Source organism: Salmo trutta, chromosome 38 (assembly GCF_901001165.1).
Source record: "Salmo trutta chromosome 38, fSalTru1.1, whole genome shotgun sequence".
Classification (NCBI taxonomy): domain Eukaryota; kingdom Metazoa; phylum Chordata; class Actinopteri; order Salmoniformes; family Salmonidae; genus Salmo; species Salmo trutta.
This window is the reverse complement of record NC_042994.1, coordinates 14,335,248-14,359,901: the sequence shown is the minus strand read 5'-3', so window position 1 is coordinate 14,359,901 and position 24,654 is coordinate 14,335,248. Positions and strand designations below refer to the sequence as shown.

At 42.3% G+C, this 24,654-nt stretch overlaps 1 protein-coding gene across 1 annotated transcript in view; it reads left to right on the top strand.

The window, feature by feature from the left end:
• Nucleotides 1-4,139: 4,139 nt before the first annotated feature.
• The window catches only part of LOC115178766 (regulatory-associated protein of mTOR-like), an 84,961-nt gene continuing 64,446 nt past the window's right edge, over nt 4,140-24,654 (top strand). Inside the window, exons 1-2 of the mRNA XM_029740056.1 lie at nt 4,140-4,591; nt 7,562-7,736. Of these exons, the coding sequence (XP_029595916.1) occupies nt 7,569-7,736 (168 nt within the window). The 5' untranslated portion in view covers nt 4,140-4,591; nt 7,562-7,568. The remainder of the gene's footprint in view (nt 4,592-7,561; nt 7,737-24,654) is intronic.

Genomic DNA, 24,654 nt, shown 5'->3' with positions numbered 1-24,654 from the left:
TAAAGCCGTAAGCAAACAAGAAAATGCTAATCCAGATGCAGCGCTCTAGTGGCCGGGGACTTTAATGCAGGCAAACTTAAATCCGTTTTACCCAATTTCTACCAGCATGCCACGTGCAACCAGAGGAGAAAAAAATTCTATACCACCTTTGCTCCACACACAGAGACGCATACAAAACTCACCCTCGTCCTCCATTTGGCAAGTCTGACCATAATTCTATCCTTCTGATTCCTGCTTCCAAGCAAAAACTAAAGCAGGAAGTACCTGTGACTCGCTCAATAGGGAAGTGGTTAGATGACGCAGATGCTACGCTACAGGACTGTTTTGCTAGCACAGACTGGAATATGTTCTGGGATTCCTCCAATGGCATTGAGGAGCATATCACCTCAGTCATCGGCTTCATCAATAAGTGCATCGACATATCCCAATCAGAAGCCTTGGATTACAGGTAACATCCACATCGAGCTAAAGGCTAGAGCTGCCGCTTTCAAGGAGCGGGACACTAATCCGGATGCTTATAAGAAATCCCGCTATGCCCTCAAACGAACCATCAAACAGGCAAAGCGTCAATACAGGATTAAGATTGATTCCTACTGCACCATCTCTGATGCTCGTCGGATGTGGCAGGTCTTGAAAACTATTATGGACTACAAAGGGAAACCCAGCTGCGAGCTGTCCAGTAACGTGAGCCTACCAGACGAGCTAAATGCCTTTAATGCTCGCTTTGAGGCAAGCAACACTGAAGCATGCATGAGAGCACCAGCTGTTCTGGATGTCTGTGTGATAACGCTCTCGGTAGCCGATGTGAGTAAGACCTTTAAACAGGTCAACATTCACAAAGCCGTGGGGCCAGACGGATTACCAGGACGTGTACTCAAAGCATGAGCGGACCAACTGGCAAGTGTCTTCACTGACATTTTCAACCTCTCCCTGACCAAGTCTGTAATGCCTACATGTTTTAAGCAGACCACCATAGTCCCTGTGCCCAAGGAAGCAAAGGTAACCTGCCTAAATGATTACCACCCCTTAGCACTCACATTGGTAGCCATGAAGTGCTTTGAAAGGCTTGTCATGGCTCACATCAACAGCATTATCCCGGATACCCTAGACCCACTCCAATTCACATACTGCACAAACAGATCCACAGATGACGCAATCTCAATTCCACTCCACACTGCCCTTTCCAAACTGGACAAAAGGAACACCTATGTGAGAATGTTGTTCATTGACTACAGCTCAGCGTTCAACACCATAGTGCCCTCAAAGTTCATCACTAAGCTAAGGACCCTGGGACTAAACCTCTCCCTCTGCAACTGGATCCTGGACTTCCTGATGGGCCACCCCAGGTGGTAAGGATAGGCAACAACATGTCTGGCACGCTGATCCTCAACACTGGGGCCCCTCAGGGGTGCGTGCTTAGTCCCCTCCTGTTCTCCCTGTTCACACACGACTACATTTCCAAACACAACTCCAACACCATCATTAAGTTTGCTGATGACACAACAGTGGTAGGCATGATTACCAACAATGATGGAGACAGCCAATAAAGAGGAGATCAGAGACCTGGCAGTGTGGTGCCAGGACAATAACCTCTCCCTCCCTGTGAGCAAGACAAAGGAGCTGATCGTGGACCACAGGAAAAGGCGGGCCGAACAGGCCCTCATTAACATTGACGGCGCTGTAGTGTTGCGGGTCGAGAGCTTCAAGTTCCTTGGTGTCCACATGACCAACAAACTATCCATGGTCCAAACACACCAAGACAGTCCTGAAGAGGGCACAACAACACCTTTCCCCCTCAGGAGACGGAAAAGATTTGGCATGGGACCCAGATCCTCAAAAAGTTCTACAGCTGCACCATCAAGAGCATCCTGATCAGTTGCATCACCGCCTGGTATGGCAACTGCTCGGCATCTGACCATAAGGCGCTACAGAGGGTAGAGCGTACGGGCCGGTACATCACTGGGGCCAAGCTTCCTGCCATTCAGGACCTATATACTAGGCGGTGTCAGAGGAAAGCCAAAACAATTATCAAAGACTCCAGTCACCCAAGTCATAGACTGTTCTCTCTGCTACCGGACGGCAAGCGGTACCGGAGCGCCAAGTCTAGGACCAAAAGGCTCCTTAACAGCTTCTACCCCCTAGCCATAAGACTACTGAACAATTAATCAAATGGCCACCCGGACTATTTACATTGACCCCCCCCCCCCCCCCAATTTGCTACGCGCAGTTTATTATCTATGCATAGTCACTTTACCCCTACCTACATGTACAAATTACCTCGACTAACCTGTACCCAAGCACATTGACTCTGTATTTTATTGTGTTACTTTTTATTATTTTTTACTTTAGTTTATTTGGTAAATATTTTTTTAACTCTTTCTTGAACTGCATTGTTATTTAAGGGATTTTAAGTAAGCATTTCACGGTAAGGTCTACACCTGATGTATTCGGCGCATGTGACAAATAAAGTTTGATTTGATGTCTCTGAATGTCCTTGAGTGGCCCAGCCAGAGCCCGGACTTGAACTCGATCAAACATCTCTGGAGAGACCTGAAAATAGCTGTGCAGCGACGCTCTCCATCCAACTTGACAGAGCTTGAGCTGATCTGCAGAGAAGAATGGGAGAAACTCCCCAAATACAGGTTTGCCAAGTGTGTAGCATCACACCGAAGAAGACACAAAGCAGTAAATGCTGTCAAAGGTGCTTCAACAAAGTACTGAGTAAAGGGTCTGAATACTTATGTAAATGTAATATTTCAGTTTATTTTATTAGCAAACATTTCTAAAAACCTGTTTTTGCTTTGTCATTATGGGGTATTGTGTGTATACTGATGAGGCTTGAATAAGGCTGTAACGTAACAACATGTGGAAATAGTCAAGGGGTCTGAATACTTTCCGAATGCACTGTATATCCACACGGCTTCCCGTTGGAGTAATTTGATGGATGAACTTTTTCAATGTCTTAGTAGAGAGTAAACAGAAAGTGGGTTTCATTTTTGTCACAGGGACAGATGGATGTGTTTTTTCCCCTCCAGTTTCTTCTAAAACCTTAAACCCCCACTGAGTGAGGAATGAGCACAAAAGTCAGATAGCAGCAGATACTAGAGAAAATAGAGAGGCAGCTGCTTTCTGTGTGAATTCACTTGTTCAGTGGAAACAAGCAGTGAAAATTGCAAGGTGCAATTCAGCAAACATTCCTGCGGCCGAGTAACCTTGAGGTAAAAATCTGTTCAGAAGGAATGTAACAACAGACAACCAAAAATATGCTGGAAATGTCTTTGAGCACCACCCTGCCTCCCCTCCGCCATTACTTTTCTCTGGCTAAAGAATTGCATGTGCTTCTTTTCTAGAGAAAATCTAATTAGGTAAGAAAGGGCAACCTTTGAATGATATACTTTAAAGAAGTACATTTTAAAAGTTTGAAGGGGCAATCTGCAGTTGCTTCATCCATTTTTGGAATTAATCATATGTACCCATTGATTCTTGAAGAATATAACTTATAAATGCCTCATTAGCTTAGTTCAACTGTCTTACCTAATTAGAATCCAAAATATTAGCTTGTTTTACTCCAATGTTTGTAAACAAAGTAAATGTAAACAAACACTATATAGCCTCAAAATATGGTTAAAACTATAATTTTGATATCATGGATGGTCAGTCCTAGTCTTGGTCAGTCCTGCCTATGAATTCGATAGTGATTACATTTCTCCAGCTCCATCTCTCAGCTTTTTACCGAATTACGGAAGGGTGCTTTGTTATTGTCCATTTAAGGTATTTTATGTTTGTTTGGATTATAATACAGTATCTTGAAAGATTTCACTTTAAAACATGATGTAGTCTATAATTGTGCAGTGACCTTGGGATAAGGCACTATTGCACTATCATGATAGGCCTATGTAGTCAGAAATATTATTATTGTGGGACAAGCTTAATAAAAAGTTAGATTTTCAACAACATCAATCTCTCAAAAATGTACAGGATGTATCTTTTCGGATCGCATTGAGACATCACAACTGAACTGAATGGAATATTTTGGACTTGACTTGACTATTTTACTTTTATTTTGATGAAAGGGAAAGGGACACTCACTGACCACGATGACGTTTTTAATGACATCTTCAGTCCAACCCTGAGTGCATTGTGGGTCTTTCCCAAGATGGCGGCGCCCTTGTTGAAGTGCTGAAGAAGTGTCTCTGGAGAAATAGTTGGAATTGTTTGTTAATTTCACGGCAACTAGCTTACAACATTTGCCTCGTCGACACACGTTTGTGTCAGAAGACCACACGACAAGCGTCATTGACAGCTCGAGCCTGACAGCGCGTGGCGTGGTTGTGGCAGAGTGTCCGTGTGAAGATGGGCCTCGTCTCGAGCCCCTTCCCATAGCAAAGAGCAGCCGTGGGGAGAGAAACCGCAGATTTCCCTGCAAACACATACCGGTCGAACTTGGACCTGTCGGGTTCGACATTGTTTACAAATTGTGGACGCTACCGTACAATTTTCTTTCAAGAATTGTCTGTGCGACCGCGTCTATAATAGTCAGGAGACGGAGAGGCTTCCCACCCGGTATCGAAGAGGATTCTACGGCGCCAAGGTCTGTACGCTGCACGCCACCCTGTGCAGAAATTGCCTTTTTCACATCTGGTTCACTTGCCAGTCAGTCTTTTCTAAAACGTTTATCCAACTACTGTAGCTTGTAGTTCCACAAGTAACATGAAGCATGCACAGTTTTACAAGCATGAAGTACAAACCTGTGATAACAATACTAGCTAGTTGTCAGAAAGTCGGCTAAGCGTCTGCTAACATGTCAAACTCGACTCCGAACTCTAGAACAGCCACGGGCGAACATGGTTCTATCTATGCAGGTTGACGTTCTACCGATTTCCAATTCTGTTATGTATCATACTGCAATATGTACTATCCCCTTAGAAAGTAGCTTTTCCGTGTAAGTTTGCCAGTCCATTCTGCATATTATCTACCATTTGACTGTAACGTTCATTTTAAAGGGATTCACTGGTGAGACGTCATTGTCAGACTTAAGCCTTTGTACACAGCTAATGTTAACCGTGTCAAATGCAAATACAGGTAGCTAGTTACTAGTTATGTACTTATTAGAACGAGAATATGCTCACTACAGCACATGATGACAAACGAGTCTTGCATGGTTGTACTTTGTTTTGAAGCTAAAGCTGTTCAGTTCATATCCCATCACTCACCAGGGCCACCTGTGGTGAATTGTGGGCTAGGGATGTGAGATTTCTAATGTTATTGTCCATGCTATTTATGGGTGGTGGTTAGCTTTGGGACACATCTGGAGTCTGTGTATTGGTTGGACTCCCTGAGTTGTGGCTGGCAACAGAAAATAACCCAACCACAATATAGCGGCTTCACCAAAAAAACAAATATTCCTGTAAACAATGGCATATGTATAATCTCGAAACTGTATTTACCAAATGTAAAGTTAAATGTCTCGCTCGCTATTAAATAAACGTCTGAATCCAACTTTAGCCTGAACATCACCATATTCCTGTTGAGTTAGACAGCAGGCAGCCATTAGACCATGCACTTCTCTGGAGTTGATAGGCTTGAAGTCGTAAACAGCGCAATGCTTGAAGCACAGCGAAGAGCTGCTGGCAAATGCAGGAAAGTGCTATTTGAATTAATGCTTATGAGCCTGCTGCTGCCTACCACCGCTCAATCAGACTGCTCTATCAAACCATAGACTTAATTATAATATAATAACACACAGAAATACGAGCCTTAGGTCATTAATATGGTCAAATCCGGAAACTATCATTCTTTCAGTAAAATACGGAACCGTTCTGTATTTTATCTAACGGGTGGCATCCATAAGTCTAAATATTCTTGTTACATTGCACAACCTTCAATGTTATGTCATAATTATGTACAATTCTGTCAAATTAGTTCACAACGAGCCAGGCGGCCAAACGGTTGCATATACCCTGACTCTGCGTGCAATGAACGCAAGAGAAGTGACACAATTTCCCTAGTTAATATTGCCTGCTAACATGAATTTCTTTTAACTAAATATGCAGGTTTAAAAAATATACTTCTGTCTATTGATTTTAAGACAGGCATTGATGTTTATGGTTAGGTACATTCGTGCAACGATTGTGCTTTTTTTTCGCAAATGCGCTTTTGTTAAATCATCCCCCGTTTGGCGAAGTTGGCTGTCTTTGTGAGGAAGAAATGGTCTTCACACAGTTTGCAACGAGCCAGGCGGCCCAAACTGCTGCATATACCCTGACTCTGTTCCACAGAACGCAAGAGAAGTGACGCAATTTCCCTAGTTAAAAGAAATTCATGTTAGCAGGCAATATTAACTAAATATGCAGGTTTAAAAATATATACTTGTGTATTGATTTTAAGAAAGGTGTTGATGTTTATGGTTAGGTACACATTGGTGCAACGACAGTGCTTTTTTCGCGAATGCGCTTGTTAAATCACCTGTTTGGCGAAGTTGGCTGTGATTCAATGATAAATTAACAGGCACAGCATCAATTATATGCAACGCAGGACAAGCTAGATAAACTAGTAATATCTCCCTCACGACGCCAGGACAGCGGAGTCAATCACCACCTTCCGGAGACACCTCAAACCCCACCTCTTTAAGGAATACCTGGGATAGGATAAAGTAATCCTTCTAACCCCCCCCCCCTTAAAAGATTTAGATGCACTATTGTAAAGTGGTTGTTCCACTGGATATCATAAGGTGAATGCACCAATTTGTAAGTCGCTCTGGATAAGAGCGTCTGCTAAATGATTTAAATGTAAATGTAATCATCAACCATATGTAGTTAACTAGTGATTATGTTAAGATTGATTGCTTTTTATAAGATAAGTTTAATACTAGCTAGCACCTTACCTTGGCTCCTTGCTGCACTCGCATAACAGGTAGTCAGCCTGCCATGCAGTCTCCTCGTGGAGTGCAATGTAATCGGCCATAATCGGTGTCCAAAAATGACAATTACCGATTTGTTATGAAAACTTGAAATCGGCCCTAATTAATTGGCCATTCCGATTTAATCGGTCGACCTCTAGTTTATTTGAAAGCTATGGTCACATTTCACTTTACGTCTGGTAAGTAGAGTTCCTAGAGATTATATAAATGCCTTTGTTGACAGGAAACACTATTTTTGGTGTGGCCAGCTATATTGTGGTAGGGTTATTTAACGTTGCCAGTCACCAGAACATTTCACAACTCAGGGAGTCCAATCAATATAGACTTCCGATGTTGAGTCCCAAAGCTAGGTGGCGGTCGTTTTTAACCCAGAGCTGCTCCTCATCTGACCGGTAGTGTGAGCTGGTCTATGACTAACCCAATGCTGCCCAAACTTTCCTAGTCATTAGGAAGCAGAACTTAAAATGGTTGTGTAGTTCGAGTCAAAAATGGATTGCATCTGATGGCTGCATGTTAAATATTTATCATATTCCTCAATGTTACACAAAAACATACTGTACAGTTATATATCCTATTATTGAATGAAGAAACCTTTTTTTAACATTGACCTCAACCTGACTTCCTCTCCATCTCTTTCCTCAGGGCCCTGATGAAAATGGACTCGGAACTGCTGCTCTCGCCGGCCTTGTGCCTGGCTGAGGAGGAGGAGGCGGACATGAGCGACTGGAACCTGCCGCTGGCCTTCATGAAGAAACGCCACTCAGAGAAGATCGAGGGCTCCAAGGCCCTGGCCCAGAGCTGGAGGATGAAGGACAGGGTAAGAGACATCCTTATGGTCTTGCTGCACCATGTCCTAAGTCTCTACGCTGGTCTATTGAACTAGGGCTTTTTAATGGTGAATGGATAAAGGCCCAACCTGTGTTGCTCATATTATGCAGTTGCCCTTGGTTCTTGTTATAAGGTTAATCTTGTTCAGTCTTTGGAAGTAGCTCATGAAGGATGAACTAAAACCAGAGAGACTTTAATTGGAGACCACTGTGTACGTTCAATATCCAGAAAATATGGTTAGGTTCTACAGCTGTGCAGATCTTAAGATCTCCCCTTTTAAACAGCTGCTTTTCCAGATTAAGTTCTCATTTAATTTATTTAACTTCATTATCACATTTGACTGAAGTAGGCCTACTTGATAATTTAATTTGACCTGCATACTTCCATCAAAGCAAAGTTGCTGTTGAACTAGCATATCGTTTGCCTTTCAGAAAGGAAACGCATTATTTTCTTTTTAAACATTTTTATCCAGTTTTTCTATTTTTGTATTTATTTAATAATTGGAAGAAAATGTAAACATACAATCTACCTGCAGTGAAGCCACTCAAGATTTACATTGCATTCAGTCATCTCCCGTCCAGAGCGACCCACAGGAACAACCTGGGTCAAGCGCCCCGCCCATGGGCACGTTGACTTGGTGGGAGATCTGTCAAAACCGGGACAACAGAAAACAACAATGCAAAAATAAGATATCAAGGACAACAAAAATCAAAACAGCAAGGCCAACTGTATACATTTCAGTTCATGTGTGTCACTATTTACATGTGTATGTGTGTGCACGTGTGCGTTTTTAACCTCTATGGGCTAGGTGGGACGTTAGCGTCCCACTCTATTCAACAGCCAGTGAAATTGCGTGGCGCGAAATACAAATACATAAAAAATGCTATAACTTCAATTTCTCAAACATATGACTATTTTACACCATTTGAAAGTTAAGACTCTCGTTAATCCAACCACATTGTCCGATTTCAAAAAGGCTTTACAGCGAAAGCAAAACATTAGATTATGTCAGGGGAGTACCCAACCAAAAATAATCACACAGCCATTTTCAAAGCAAGCATATATGTCACAAAAACCCAAACCACAGCTAAATGCAGCACTAACCTTTGATCTTCACCAGATGACACTCCTAGGACATTATGTTATACAATACATGCATGTTTTGTTCAATCAAGTTCATATTTATATCAAAAACCAGCTTTTTACATTAGCATGTGATGTTCAGAACTAGCATACCCACCGAAAACTTCCGGTGAATTTACTAAATTACTCATCATAAACGTTGACAAAATACATAACATTTATTTTAAGAATTATAGATACAGAACTCCTTTATGCAATCGCTATGTCACATTTTAAAATAGCTTTTCGGCGAAAGCACATTTTGCAATATTCTGAGTACATAGCTCAGCCATCACAGGCTAGCTATTCAGACACCCGCCAACTTCGGGGCTCACTAAACTCAGAATTACTATTAGAAAAATTGGATTACCTTTGCTCTTCTTTGTCAGAATGCACTCCCAGGACTTCTACTTCAACAACAAATGTTGTTTTGGTTCCAAATAATCCATAGTTATATCCAAATACCTCCGTTTTGTTCGTGCGTTCAGGTCACTATCCAAAGGGTAACGTGCGAGCGCATTTCGTGACAAAAAATGTCAAAATGTTCCTTTACCGAACTTAGAAGCATGTCAAACGCTGTTTAAAATCAATTTTTATGCTATTTTTCTCGTAAAATAGCAATAATATTCCAACCGGACAATGTTGTATTCATTCAAAGAGGGAAAGAAAAAAATCGCTTGGTCTCGTGAACGCGCATCTCCAGTCTCTGTCACCAGGCAGTCCACTGGCAAACTGAGCTGCTGTTATCTGCCCAGAGACAGGAGACGCGTCAATCCGGTTTCTGAAGGCCTTAGAAAGTGTCACGTAACAGCACAGATACTGTAATTTCGATAGAGATGCAACAGAAGGACTACAAATTGTCAGACAGGCCAATTCCTGCTTGGAATCTTCTTAGGTTTTTGCCTGCCATATGAGTTCTGTTATACTCACAGACACCATTCAAACAGTTTTAGAAACTTTAGAGTGTTTTCTATCCAAATCTACTAATAATATGCATATTCTCGTTTCTGGGCAAGAGTAGTAACCAGTTTAAATCGGGTACGTTTTTCTCCGGGTTAAATATGAGTGTGTGTATATACACGTGTACACGTGTACAAGCACCTGTGCAGCCTCAGCCTCAGGCAAACAGTCAGTGGATGTAATAGCGTTGCCCTTCAGGGTCATTCAAGCTGTCTTTTTTGTTTATTATGACTATCTTTGACTGTCATTCTATCCCCACCCAGCACCTCCACTCCCACTTGTCTCCAATTCCACATCCCAACCCTCAGCTTCCCTCAGCCCATCCCACCTATTTCTGCTGGCCACCTCTTCGGATTTCTATGCGCCGTAGCTCTTTCAAATCAAATTTTATTGGTCACATACACATGGTTATCAGATGTTAATGTAAGTGTAGCGAAATGCTTGTACTTCTAGTTCAGATAATGCAGTAATATCTAACAAGTAATCTAACAAAATCACAACAACTACCGTGTACACACAAATGTAAAGGGATGAATAAGAATATGCACATATAAATATATGGATGAGCAATGGCCTTGCGGCATAGGCAAGATGCAGTAGATGGTATAGAATACAGTATATACATATGAGATGAATAATGTAGGATATGTAAACATTATTAAAATGGCGTTATTTAAAGTGACTAGTGATACCTTTATTAAGTCCATTTATTGAAGTGGTCAGAGATGAGTCTGTTAGCAGCAGCCTCTGTTAGTGGTTGCTGTTTAGCAGTCTGATGGCCTTGAGATAGAAGCTGTTTTTCAGTCTCTCGGTCCCAGCTTTGATGCACCTGTACTGACCTTTCCTTCTGGATCATAGTGGCTCGGGTGGTTGTTGTCCTTTGATCTTTTTGGCCTTCCTGTGACATCGGGTGCTGTAGGTGTCCTGGAGGGCAGGTAGTTTGCTCCCGTGATGCGTTGGGCAGACCGCACCACCCTCTGGAGAGACCTGTGGTTTCACCTTCTTCACCAAACTATCTGTGTGGGTGGACCATTTCAGTTTGTCAGTGATGTGTACACAGAGGAACTTGAAGCTTTCCACCTTCTCCACTACTGTCCCGTCGATGTGGATGGGGGGGGTGCTTGCTCTGCTCTTTCCTGAAGTCCACGATCATCTCCTTTGTTTTGTTGACGTTGAATGAGCGGTTATTTTCCTGACACCACACTCCGAGGGCCCTCACCTCATCCCTGTAGGCCGTCTCGTTGTTGTTGGTAATCAGGCCTACCACTGTAGTGTCGTCTGCAAACTTGATGATTGAGTTTGAAGCGTGCATGGCCACGCAGTCATGGGTGAACAGGGAGTACAGGAGAGTGCTGAGAACGCACCCTTGTGGGGCCCCAGTGTTGAGGATCAGGGAAGTGGAGATGTTGTTTCCTACTTTCACCACCTGGGGGCAGCCCGTCAGACAGTCCAGGACTCAGTTGCACAGGGCGGGGGTCGAGACCCAGGGCCTCCAGCTTGATGATGAGCTTGGAGGGTACTATGGTGTTGAATGCTGAGCTGTAGTCAATGAACAGCATTCTTACATGGGTATTCCTCTTGAAATTTGGAGTGGGTCTATGGTATTGGGTATTGACTAGTCTCTCAAAGCACTTCATGATGACAGAAGTGAGTGCAACGGGGCGATTAGTCATTTAGTTCAGTTACCGTAGCTTTCTTGGAAACAGGAACAATGGTGGCCATCTTGAAGCATGTGGGGACAACAGACTGGGATAGGGATTGATTGAATATGTCCGTAAATACACCAGCCATCTGGTCTGCGCATGCTCTGAGGACGCGGCTAGGGATGCCGTCTGGGCCGGCAGCCTTGCGAGGGTTAATATGTTTAAAGGTTTTACTGACGTTGGCTTCAGAGAAGGAGAGCCCACAGGCTTTGGTAGCGGGCCATGTCAGTGGCACTGTGTTGTCCTCAAAGCGAGCAAAGAAGTTTAGTTTGTCTTGGAGCAAGACGGTGCTGGTTTTCTTTTTGTAATCCGTGATTGACTGTAGGCCCTGCCACGCATGTCTCGTGTTTGAGCTGTGGAATTACGACTACTTTCTCTATACTGACGCTTTGCTTGTTTGATTGCCTTGCAAGTGGGAATAGCTGCACTGTTTGTATTCAGTCATGTTCCCAGTCGCCTTGCCATGATCAAAAGCGCTGGTTCTCGCTTTCAGTTTTGTGTGAATGCTGCCATCAATCCACGGTTTCTGGTTAGGAAAGGTTTTAAGTCACAGTGGGTACGACATCTCCGCTGCACTTGCTAATAAACTCGCTCACCGAGTCAGTGTATACATCAATGTTGTTGTCTGATGCTATCCGGAACATATCCCAGTCCATGTGATTGAAGCAATCTTGAAGCGTGGAATCCGATTGGTCAGACCAGCGTTGTATAGACCTGCGCACTGGCGTTTACTGTTTGTAGTTTCAATGCATAAAGAAACAGGTGGCTGTACCGACTCTGACAACATATCCCGAGCTATGTTTCTGTTAAACAGAGAATGTTACAATCTCTGATGTCTCTCTGGAAGGCAATTCGTGCCCTAATTTCATCCACCTTGTTATCTAGAGATTGGACATTGGCAAATAATATGCTCGGAAGCGGTGGATGGTGTGCTTGCCTTCTGAGTCTGACCAATAGGCCTCTTCTGCGGCGACCGCGTTGTTTTGGGTCGGCCTCTGGGATAAGATCCCATGTCCAGGGTGGAGGTCCGAACAAAGGATCCGCTTCGGGAAAGTCGTGATGTTGGTAAGTTGACATTGCTTTTGTATCCAATAGTTCTTTACGGCTGTATGTAATAACACTTGAGATTTTCTGGGCTAACAATGTAAGAAATAATACATAAAAAAACGACTAACTGCGTAGTGTTCTTAGGACCTGAAGCGAGGCGACCATCTCTGTTGGCGCCATCTTTCAACTATGCTGTGATGTTTAACATATAATTTGAATCTTTCTAATCGAATAGAATCCGCAGATTGTGAGTTGATGATAAAATGCTTTTACTAAGTATATTAGCAATCGACTGACCAGATCTCCCAACAATGCTATTTCTAGGGTCAATTTTAGATGAATCTTATGCTTTTTCAGCCATTCATGAACCCGAGAATAGAAACAGGCTACCCGAGGGCAATAACCGAGAACAAATGGTCTATTGATTCCGTATCCTCACAACAAAATCTACAGAGCTGCGATGATTGTATGCCTTTGATATTCAACATTTTGCTGGTGGCAAAAATTCTGTACCATCGTTTTAGCTGAAAAGCACAAATTCTTGAATCTTACGTTGTTTTATATATCAACTCATACACCCTGTGCCATGGAATTGGTACATAAAAAAAATTCCCGGCTGTCTTGCACTCTGTATGACAGAAACATCTTGATATAACATTACTATCATCAGGGTCTACTGCTTTTAGAAAGACCACAATTTGTTCTGCAGCGAGACTTCCACATTAAACCTTGTTAAGGTTAGCCTTTGTCTATATTGTTCCCCATTTGTAGAAATTCATTATAACTCTGCTTCAGGCCAACCCTAGGTGTTTTGCAGTGGAATTTCAATGCTTTTCTCTAGTAAATGGTGACAGTGGGATTTCTGTGTTTCTATTACACCTGCCAGGGATTATATGAAAGGTGCTGTTAGATTCCTGCTGTACTAGATACCTGATTGTTTCATAGATTCTGTTATGGAGAGCTATGGCGGCAATAATGCCAAGTGTCACATTGCCGTACGGTACGCCGGCTGACTTAGTATCCCTATTGGCTAGACATTCACCCAAACGTCATTAACACACTTCTGCTAATATGACAGATTTAGGCTTCTACACTGTGCTTCAGGCGCAAAATTATTTTGTAACCATAAAACATTAATTCATATATTAATTCCAAAACAGGAGATATTCCTGGGGTAAGACAAAGGGACATTCTTTCTCTAACACTGCTAGCAAATATGCCAAAATAATTTAGGCTAGTTTATGTTCTACAAGGAATGCATTGTTTTGCTTCAATTCATTTAATTTCTGTACCCCTTTTGATTGTGTATGGCCTATGGCAGGTTTCCCCAGCTGGCGGCTCCCCTATGGGTGATTGACATCTTTTATATATTTTTTTTACTGTTGGACATAAGACTGTACATAAAAAAATAAATTAAAAAAAATCTGTTCTAAAGTATTCCCACACATAATATAACTGTGTGATCGTATGAAAATCTAAGCAAGGTTTGAATTGTTTTATTCAAATATCTTTGGGCTTACGGTCAATATGCTGTCTACAAATTATTTCAAATTATGTTCCTGCCCCCTGGCCATCCGCTCAAGAAAAATCGGCCTGCGGGTGAATCTACTTAATGGCCTACTGTTATTTACTACAGGGTGATTTACAGTGCCCTCCTGAATTATTGGCACCCTATGTAAATATGAACAAAATATGCTGTGAAAAAATGTAATTGTTTATCTGCTTGATCTGACTCAAAATATCATATCAATCTAACCTTTTGAGTTAAAATTGTTCAAAGAAAATGAAATCGTCAGCAAGAAATAATTTATTCAAAAACATGCATGTCACAATTATTGGCACTCCTGTGTTTAGTACTTTGTCCCTTTTCAAAGATAACTGTTCTGAGTCGTCTCCTATAATGTTGGATGAGGTGGGAGAACACACAGGAAGGTGTTTGAGACCATTCTTCCATAGAGAAACTCCAGATCCTTTGGTCCTTGCTTGTGGACTCTTCAGCTCACCCCACATTTTTTGAATTGGGTTTAGCTCAGGGGACTGGGATGGTCATTGCAAAAGCTTGAGTCTATGGTCAGTGAACAATTTTCCTGTTGATTTGCGGGTATGCTTTGGATCATTGTCCTGCTGGAAGATCCAACAACGACCCAGTTTTAGCCTCCTGGTAGAGGCAGACAGGTTTTGGACTAAAATCTCCTGGTACTTGGAGTCCATGATGCCATGTATCCTAACAAGGTTCCCAGGGCCTTTTGAAAGTAAAACAGTGCCACATCATTACAGATCCACCACTATACTTCACAGTGGGAATTAGGTTATTTTCTACACAGCTCTTTTTACGCCAAACCAAATTCTGGTGTTTATTGACAAAAAGCTCTATTTTAGTCTCACCAGACCATAGAACCTGGTTCCAATGACATTTAGCAAACTCCAGGTGCTTACGTTTGTGGTTTTGGTGACAACAGAGGCTTTCTTCTGGCAATCCTTCCAAATAACTTGTTGGCATGGAGGTGGTGTTTCACTTGTAGCTTTGGAGACTTGATGTAACCAACTTCTGAAATTCTCCAACTGTGGTTCTTGGGCAAAAAAAAAATCCCATTGAGCCGTCCTTCTCACTGTGCGTGGGGGCAAAATACACTTGTCATGACTTTCCCTCTTGGGTGAGCCAGATCAGCCCCCCCCCCTTCCACTCTGCAGAAATGGAAGTTAAAAATCCCTTTACCACAGAGAGGGACTTTACAGTACTGTAACATAAAAGGTTGGACATTTCCAACACCAAGAATGTGGGAATTGGTCGGGAGGGACTTAAAGAACAATTATGTCAGATCAGTTGTTGTGTGATATCATTAATTAAGGACGGTATAACCAAATAACGGTAACTCTACAAATGTATACGTCCCAGTTATCAGATTTACATTTAAATGTTGTGGAACTTATATGATTAAATGTGAAACTATTTGTGAGAAGATGATAGGTGACTTTAGCCTTCTAAATGAGGGAATTGTCTTTCATGTAAAGTTTTACCCAGTCAGTATCCACGCCCACTTGAGCACAGACATTATGACAAAGGAGGGAATGCCTTTTTCCCCCAAGTGTTTATAAAAGGACTCCTAACGAAATATACATTAGACCAGACAACGTGAGAATCATCCACACGTTGAAATGGTTAGACTACTAGACCAGACAGCGTGAAGCGGTGGCTACACGGCTGAGAAATGGTTTAAAACTAAAGACCAGCGTGACCGCCTTTGAGCTGAAAGGTACAAAATGGTTAAACTCTCAGACCACACAGGAACATTGTCTGCAGCTGCACTGTTAGCCTAGGAAACTCGAGCGAAAATGAGAGACAAAGAACAATTTCCTCTCACCGCTATAGGTACCTCTAGGGTATCTATTCTAAACAGAGTGAAGAATAAGACCCGCTGAACACCGCGTGGTACACCTCTGGAACTTCCGTTCTAACAGACACTCCGAGACCAACCTACTACAACTACAAAGGACATGGTAACTTCTGGTGGACCACCAGAGACTTACACAACCAGAGACTTTCTGATGAACTACTCTCCACAGACTGCTCGAGTGATTTCCACAGAGCGAGACGACAGACATACAAGCGTAAATCTGTACTTTGCATTTATATATCCGAATGAGCGCTTGTTAGGGTGCGTAATATCCACATTTACGATGAGCGTATTATTCCACTGTATGTACGATAGTTGAATTCCTTTGTCTCTCCTCCCGCTCTTTCGTTCCCCACCCCCTTTCATTGTAACAAGCCGTCATATCGGGTTAGTCCACTAGGGACTGCATCATGTTAGTAACCAATGTATGATTGCATCATGTTAGTAACCAATGTATAATCTATCCTGTGTGTTTGTCATTCTGTGTGATTAGTTAGTAAATAAATATTAAGCCAATTTGTGTGTTGCTGATTCATCTTGGAGACTAGGGTTCGTGCAGATTGATAGGATATTACAGCGTTCAGAATGAGACTGAGGTAATAATGATAATTAATGGAGGACTGGTATAACGATATATTGACTTCTTTAGAGTTAATTTGGGAAACGGTAACTCGTTAAATAAACTTTTCCCATGGTGTCCCAGATTACTACTTAATTAATTAATTATGATTAATCAAGTAATAATTGAACGTGGTATGTAATTATTTGCTAAAATAATCGTCTTCTTCCAGGCAGGTTCATCACAGCTCCAGTTGTTAAACATTTTTTAATTAATGCCCTAATAGTGGAGATGAGTGTTTTCACGTGTGAAGCTATCTTTTTATAGCCATTGCCTGATTTGTGAACGTCAACAACCTTTTTCATTTCATTTTTGTGATCTTTGGCCATTCTGATGTTGATGAATAACTAAGGGAGTTTAGCATGTTTGTCACCTCATTTATACCCCAGTATAAAGTCATGGATGACTCACATTAACTTTAAAGAGTAAAATCTTAATCGGAATATACATCAATTTGATTTTGTTTCTAAGAATTACTAGGGGTGCCAATAACTGACACGTTTTTGAATAAAATGATTATTTATTGATTATTTTTCTTTGAACAATGTTAACTCAAAGCTTAGATTCATATGATATTTTCTGTAATATTAAGCTGATAAACAACAATGACAGTTTTTCACAGCCATTTTTGGTCATATTTACCTAGGGTGCCAATAATTCAGGAGGGCACTGTAGATTGATCGACAGTGATGGATAATGATAAGGGTGGTACTAGTGTCCCCATTGGTTTTGTATCTAAGGAGTTGACGCTGTAGAGGAGTGGCTTGTGATGGGGCTATCAAGTGGCCCATAAATGATGTGCTGCATTGTGGAAAATCAGCAGGATCATGGCCAGCTAGCTATTACACTACAGACACTGTTGGGCTATCTCAGGATGAGAGGTGGCAGGCTGCCCAATTACAAGGCCCATTGGTCAAGGTGGAGTCCGGTCCCTGTGGAGGTGTCTGTAATTGAGTTGTGACCATGTCGATGTGGGTGGTGAGCACATGAAGCAAAGCGGCTTGTGTGTGTACACCTGCTAGTATAGTGCAAGTGTGTGAATGATTCCGATGCAGGATAGGCCTGTAGAAACTCTATCATGGTTGGCCTAGTTGTTGCTCCGAATCCCACAAGCTCTGCCTCCATTTTGGGCTTGTCTAATGCTGCCGTTGTGTGTTAGTGGTATTGGGCTTTATGGGGTAGTCCTGCCTGAACTGGGACTATAGAGTGAGCTGTTAGTGGATGAGCAGTGGCTCACTGGAGAGAGAGAGAGAGAGAGAGAGGCTAGATGGAGTAAACAGGTCGGATAGCGCCCTGTACAGAACAGCCAGACTTGAATCTACTATACCAGAGCGAGAGACTCTCGTTCATATCCGTGTCCAATACATAAGCACACAATACCAGATCCAGAGCCCGCAGGACCAAGTTTAGGAAACCCTTCTCTAGATGTGGCCCCTGGAGTTAAACATCAGAATGGCTTGTATAAGAGTAGTATCGAAAACCCAGAGCTAAGAGCAACAGCATTAGGTCTGGGATTAATGGCAGATTGTCATGGTAACTTTGAAAAGAAAGAAAATAATCCAGGGAGGTTCCTCTTCAGATTGACTCTCCCAACAAATCACAAGGCAGACATGCCAAAATGTTGTAATTCAATACCAAAGTTTGCAGGCGAAACCTTTTGTGGTGGTTTAACCTCTCTGGGGTATGTGGGACGCTAGCGTCCCACCTGCGGGACACACTATTCAACAGCCAGTGAAATAGCAGGCCGCCAAATTCAAAACAACAGAAATCTCATAATTCAAATTTCTCAAACATACAACTATTATATCCCATTTTAAAGATGCACTTCTCGTTAATCCAACCACATTGTCCGATTTCAAAAAGGCTTTACGGCGAAAGCATAACATTAGATTATGTTAGGACAGCGCCTAGACAAGAAAAACCACACAGCTGTTTTCCAAGGAAGGAGAGGCATCACAAAAAACAGAAATACAGCTAAAATGAATCACTAACCTTTGATCTTCATCAGATGGCACTCATAGGACTTCATGTTACACAATACATGTATGTTTTGCTCGATAAAGTTCATATTTATATGCAAAAAAACCATTTTACATTGGCGTGTAATGTTCAGAAATGTTTTGCCTCCCAAAACTTCCGGTGAATGAGCACATCAATTTACAGAAATACTCATCATAAACGTTGATAAAATATTCAACAGTTATTCAAAGAATTATACATACACTTCTCCTTAATGCAACCGCTGTGTCAGATTTCAAAAAAGCTTTACAACGAAAGCACACTTTGCAATAATCTGAGTACGGCGCTCAGTCACAAAACCAAACCCGCCATTTTGTGGAGTCAACAAAACTCAGAAATAGCATTATAAATATTCACTTACCTTTGATGATCTTCATCGGAATGCACTCCCAGACATCCCTGTTCCACTATAAATGTTCATTTGTTTCGATAAAGTCCATCCTCTATGTCCAAATACCTCCCATTTTGTCGCGTGTTCAGTCGAGTAATCCAAATCCACTGTGCTCGCGCAGTGAGTTCGGACAAAGTCAAAAAAGTTATATTACAGTTCGTAGAAACATGTCAAACGATGTATAGAATCAATCTTTAGGATGTTTTTCATAAATCTTCCATAATATTCCAACCGGACGATTCCTTTGTCTTCAAAAAAGAAAAGGAACACAGCTAACTCTCACGGGAGTGCGTGCCACTGAGCTCATGTCATTTTCTCAGTCATCGGATTCCAATGGCTCTTATTCTCTCCCCATTCACAGTAGAAGCATGAAACAACATTCTAAAGACTGACATCTAGTGGAAGCCTTAGGAAGTGCAAAATGACCCCACAGACACTGTATATTGGATAGAGAATCACTTGAAAAACTACAAACCTCAGATTTCCACACTTCCTGGTTGGATTTTTTCTCAGGTTTTTGCCTGCCATATGAGTTCTGTTATACTCACAGACATCATTCAAACAGTTTTTTAGAAACTTCAGTGTTTTCTATCAAATTTACTAACAATATGCATATCTTAGCTTCTGGGACTGAGTAGCAGGCAGTTTACTGTGGGCACCTTCTTCATCCGGATGTCAAAATACTGCCCCCTACCCCGATGAAGTTAAGTGAAGGTGGTTGACGCAAACTAGCCACTTGTGAAATGCACTCATTAAAAATAACCTCTGATCTCCATCTTACTAGTTACTATTTTGTGCCCGGGGGATGTTTACGCTATGGCAACAAGTGGATAAGGCAGTGATGTAGGAAATCAGGATGTCCGAACTCTGCCCTTTCCTCTATGCCAAATGGACATTGTATGAGTACAGACGTGTAAGCCAGAACATTGATATGCCTACGTTGTGGGAGGCAACCCGTCTGTCTAGAAAGACTAGTACAAGAGGTCAGACATAGACCCACCAGAGAGATTCACTTCATCTCTTCTGTTTTGCTTTCTATCCTGATATTCCAGGGCCTGCTGTGGATAAAAGCATAACATTTGATACAAACATTCCTCAGATTATATGAAAACCTCCTAGGATGCCCATTTCAAATGTTTCCAGGAAGCAAGTTATGAGATTTGCCATGCTCTAAGAAAGAGCCAACCCTGCTCCGCCGCATGGCTTGACCTCCATGGTATGTTTACGAAAGAATATCAGTCATCGGCTGTGTTTATGATATCACTGTGCTGCGGTTAAGCGGGTAAGCTTGACTTCAAAACACTGCCTTCATTTCCATTTGAAAGCTCTTTCTCCATGGCACCGTTCATAAGAGATGTTCCACCAATGACGTATGATGGTGAGGGCTGATGTCTGTCTGTGTATCAGATGATCCCTGACCCATGTGCTTAGACAGCTGTTGATTCAGCACGCGAGACCGCACCCCTGTCCTGTCTCAGTTCCTCATCAGAGGGACGTGGAGGATACACGCAAGGTCACACACACATGGCACGAGAGAGAGAGAAAGGAAAATATGTGTCCCATCTTACCATACAATAAATCAATACAAAATCGACAACCACACCATTGTAGCAGGAGGGAAATGAGGCAGGTGTGCTATTTAGAATGCTTTGCAGTCTTAATCAGTAATCCATCATGAATGAATTAAATGCACACAGTAAATGAATTGGGCCTATTAGACATGCGACCATTGACGTCGGAAAGGATATCTGGGTTCTGTTAAAATCAGAGCTAGTCATTTGAAATCAATGCAGATGAGCGCTTTAAGCACTTCAATGAACCAACCACCTCTGCATACTCTAAAGTACTGGCTTTCCAAAAATGATTTCCACACATCCTCAAAAGCACGCTGCAATATCAAGCCCACAAATTGCAATTCTTGGCTTTCTGCTGGGCTAGCTTCCTCCATCTTTGCCATTGTTTTCATCCTTTAAAATATCTCGGTTCGCTATGCGAAATGACTATATAATCGCCATGATAACCAGTGAATCTTCTTCAGGAGAGCAGTAAATCCAGGCTGAGAAGCAGTCTGATCCAGGTACTGTAGATAGTCTGACGTGAATATGGAGTGCCCTTTGGGCTCAAATTCTGATCTGTATCAGGACACATGAATGCAGGGATGAGCAGTTGGATGTCATTCCTACCCTGTGTTTGTTGTAGTCCTATTGCTTACGTTTTGACGACTACGTTACCTCTATAGCAACTCTATTGAAATCAGCTGTCGCTGTGGCCTTCGAGGAACACTATTGTTGTGTGTGTGTGTTGGAGACCGGAGTGTGTGCGTGTGTTGTCTTTAAACTGTTAATTGAGTATGGTAACTCCCCCTCTCTCATGAATAACCATGCATGGGACTCCAGGGAACTTTGAGCCATTCCCTCCCTCCCTCCGATCCAGCACCTCGGCGCATACGGATCAATGGTCAGTGACTATTCCATTTGCGAGTCCTGCTATAAATTAAGGCTATTTAAACAGAGGGGGCATCGATCTCCCCCGTGCCAGGGCAAGGCCTAGCAGGCTGGAAGCCTTGGAGATTGTAGCATCAGCTTGGGCCACTCACTTTATCGCCAGCAGGACACACATTAGGGCACAGTCACACTCTGATACATGTACATTGTCACAAACCCTTGGAATCTGTCTTGAAGTTTCTGTGTTTTCCATCGGTCATGGATAGCCAAATATAGTTAAGTACCGGTGCCGTTCACCTGTATGGTAGTGAGCATTGTGAACACGTCCAAAAAAACAGATTGAACCAAAGTCTGCTTCAGCTTTCACCCTCCTCCCCTGTTATCTCTCTCTTCCCCCTCTGCGCTGCTCCGAACAGGATTTGTGGGATTATTAGAAATCCATGAGGTCCAGGAGACATGTATTAAAATGTCATTTTGTTTAGGCTTTCCTTCAGATTAATGTTAACAATCAAGAAGGGCCACCCTCTTCAAAAGGAGACCGTTGTTATGGAGGATCAGAGCCTCTCCCCCGGGGGGGCAAGACTTAGCCTCCACCTCGTCATTCCCTTTGTCCCTCCCTTTTCTCCTCCTCTCCTGTTCAGTGTTCATCTTCTATATTTTAAACACAGAAAAGCTTTGAAAGTGTATTAAAGCGCCACACTTTTTTTGTACTGAGCTTGCTACAACACGTACAGATTCTAGGCCCGATTCTTTTCGTTTGTGGTTTTTGTGCTGGCTTGTAGCCCTCTGCTACTAAATGAGCTTACCCAAATCCAATAGTCATTTCATTATTTCGGTGGCTAAAAATCTGCCGCAAAATAACAGCCTACCAAGCCACTAGAATATTAAAGACCCTGTCACAAGCCAATCATGTTTCTCTGCACAAGGCAAGCATCTTGGTTTTGTCCAAAATGCCACCGCTATGCAGAAGACACCATTCTGTATACTTCTGGCCCTTCTTTGGACACTGTGTTAACTAACCTCCAGATGAGCTTCAATGCCATAAAACTCTCCTTTCTTGGCCTCCAACTGCTCTAAACTGCAAGTAAAACTAAATGCATGCTCTTCAATCGATTGCTGCCCGCACCTGCCCACCCGTCCAGCATCACTACTCTGGACGGTTCTGACTTAGAATATGTGGACAACTACAAATACCTACAGTTGAAGTCGGAAGTTTACATACACCTTAGCCAAATACATTTAAACTCAGTTTTTCACAATTCCTGACATTTAATCAGAGTAAGAATTCCCTGTCTTAGGTCAGTTAGGATCACCACTTTATTTTAAGAATGTGAATTGTCAGAATAATAGTAGAGAATGATTTATTTCAGCTTTTATTTATTTCATCACATTCCCACTGGGTCAGAAGTTTACATACACTCAATTAGTATTTGGTAGAATTGCCTTTAAATGGTTTAACTTGGGTCAAACGTTTCAAGGTAGCCTTCCACAAGCTTCCCACAATAAGTTGGGTGAATTTTGGCCCATTCCTTCTGACAGAGCTGGTGTAACTGAGTCAGGTTTGTAGGCCTCCTTGCTCGCATACGCTTTTTCAGTTCTGCCCACAAATTTTCTATAGGATTGAGGTCAGGGCTTTGTGATGGCCACTCCAATACATTGACTTTGTTGTCCTTAAGCCATTTTGCCACAACTTTGGAAGAATGCCTGGGGTCAATGTCCATTTGGAAGACCCATTTGCGACCAAGGTTTAACTTCCTGACTGATGTCTTGAGATGTTGCTTCAATATATCCACATAATTTTCCTCCCTCATGAAGACATCTATTTTGTGAAGTGCACCAGTCCCTCCTGCAGCAAAGCACCCCCACAACATGTTGCTGCCACCACCGTGCTTCACGGTTGGGATGGTGTTCTTCGGCTTGCAAGCCTCCCCCTTTTCCCTCCAAACATAAAGATGGTCATTATGGCCAAACAGTTCTATTTTCGTTTCATCAGACCAGAGGACATTTCTCCAAAAAGTATGATCTTTGTCCCCATGTGCAGTTGCAAACCGTAGTCTGGCTTTTTTATGGCGGTTTTAGAGCAGTGGCTTCTTCCTTGCTGAGCGGCCTTTCAGGTTATGTCGATTTAGGACTCGTTTTACTGTGGATATAGATAGTGTTGTACCTGTTTCTTCTGGCATCTTCACAAGGTCCTTTGCTGTTTTGGGATTGATTTGAACTTTTCACACCAAAGAACGTTCATCTTTAGGAGACAGAACGCGTCTCCTTCCTGAGCAGTATGACGGCTGCGTGGTCCCATGGTGTTTATACTTGCGTTCTATTGTTTGTACAGATGAACGTGGTACCTTCAGGCGTTTGGAAATTGAACCAGACTTGTGGAGGTCTACAATTTGTTTTCTGAAGTCTTGACTGATTTCTTTTGAATTTCCCATGATGTCAAGCAAAGAGGCACTGAATTTGAAGGTAGGCCTTGAAATACATCCACAGGTACACCTCCAATTGACTGAAATGATGACAATTAGCCTATCAGAAGCTTCTAAAGCCGTGGCACAATTTTCTGGATTTTTCCAAGTTGTTTAAAGGCACAGTCTACTTAGTGTATGTAAACATCTGACCCACTGAAATTGTGATACAGTGAATTATAAGTGAAATAATCTGTCTGTAAACAATTGTTCGAAAAATTACTTGTGTCATGCACAAAGTAGATGTCCCAACCGACTTGCCAAAGCTATAGTTTGTTAACAAGACATTTGTGGAGTTGTTGAAAAACGAGTTTTAATGACTCCAACCTAAGTGTATGTAAACTTTCGACTTCAACTGTAGGTGTCTGGTTAGACTGTAAACTCTCTTTCCAGACTCACATTAAGCATCTCCAATCCAAAATCAAATCTAGAATTGGCTTCCTCTTTCGCAACACTGCCTCCTTCACTCATGCTGCCAAACATACCCTCGTAAGACTGACTATCCTACCGATCCTTGACTCTGGCGATGTCATTTACAAAATAGCCTCCAACACTACTCAGTAAATTGGATGCAGTCTATCACAGTGCCATCCGTTTTGTCACTAAAGCCCCATATACTACCCACCACTGCAACCTGAATGCTCTCGTTGGCTGGCCCTCGCTTCATATTTGTCGCCAAACCCACTGGCTCCAGGTCATCTATAAGTCTTTGCTAGGTAAAGCCCTGCTTATCTCAGCTCACTGG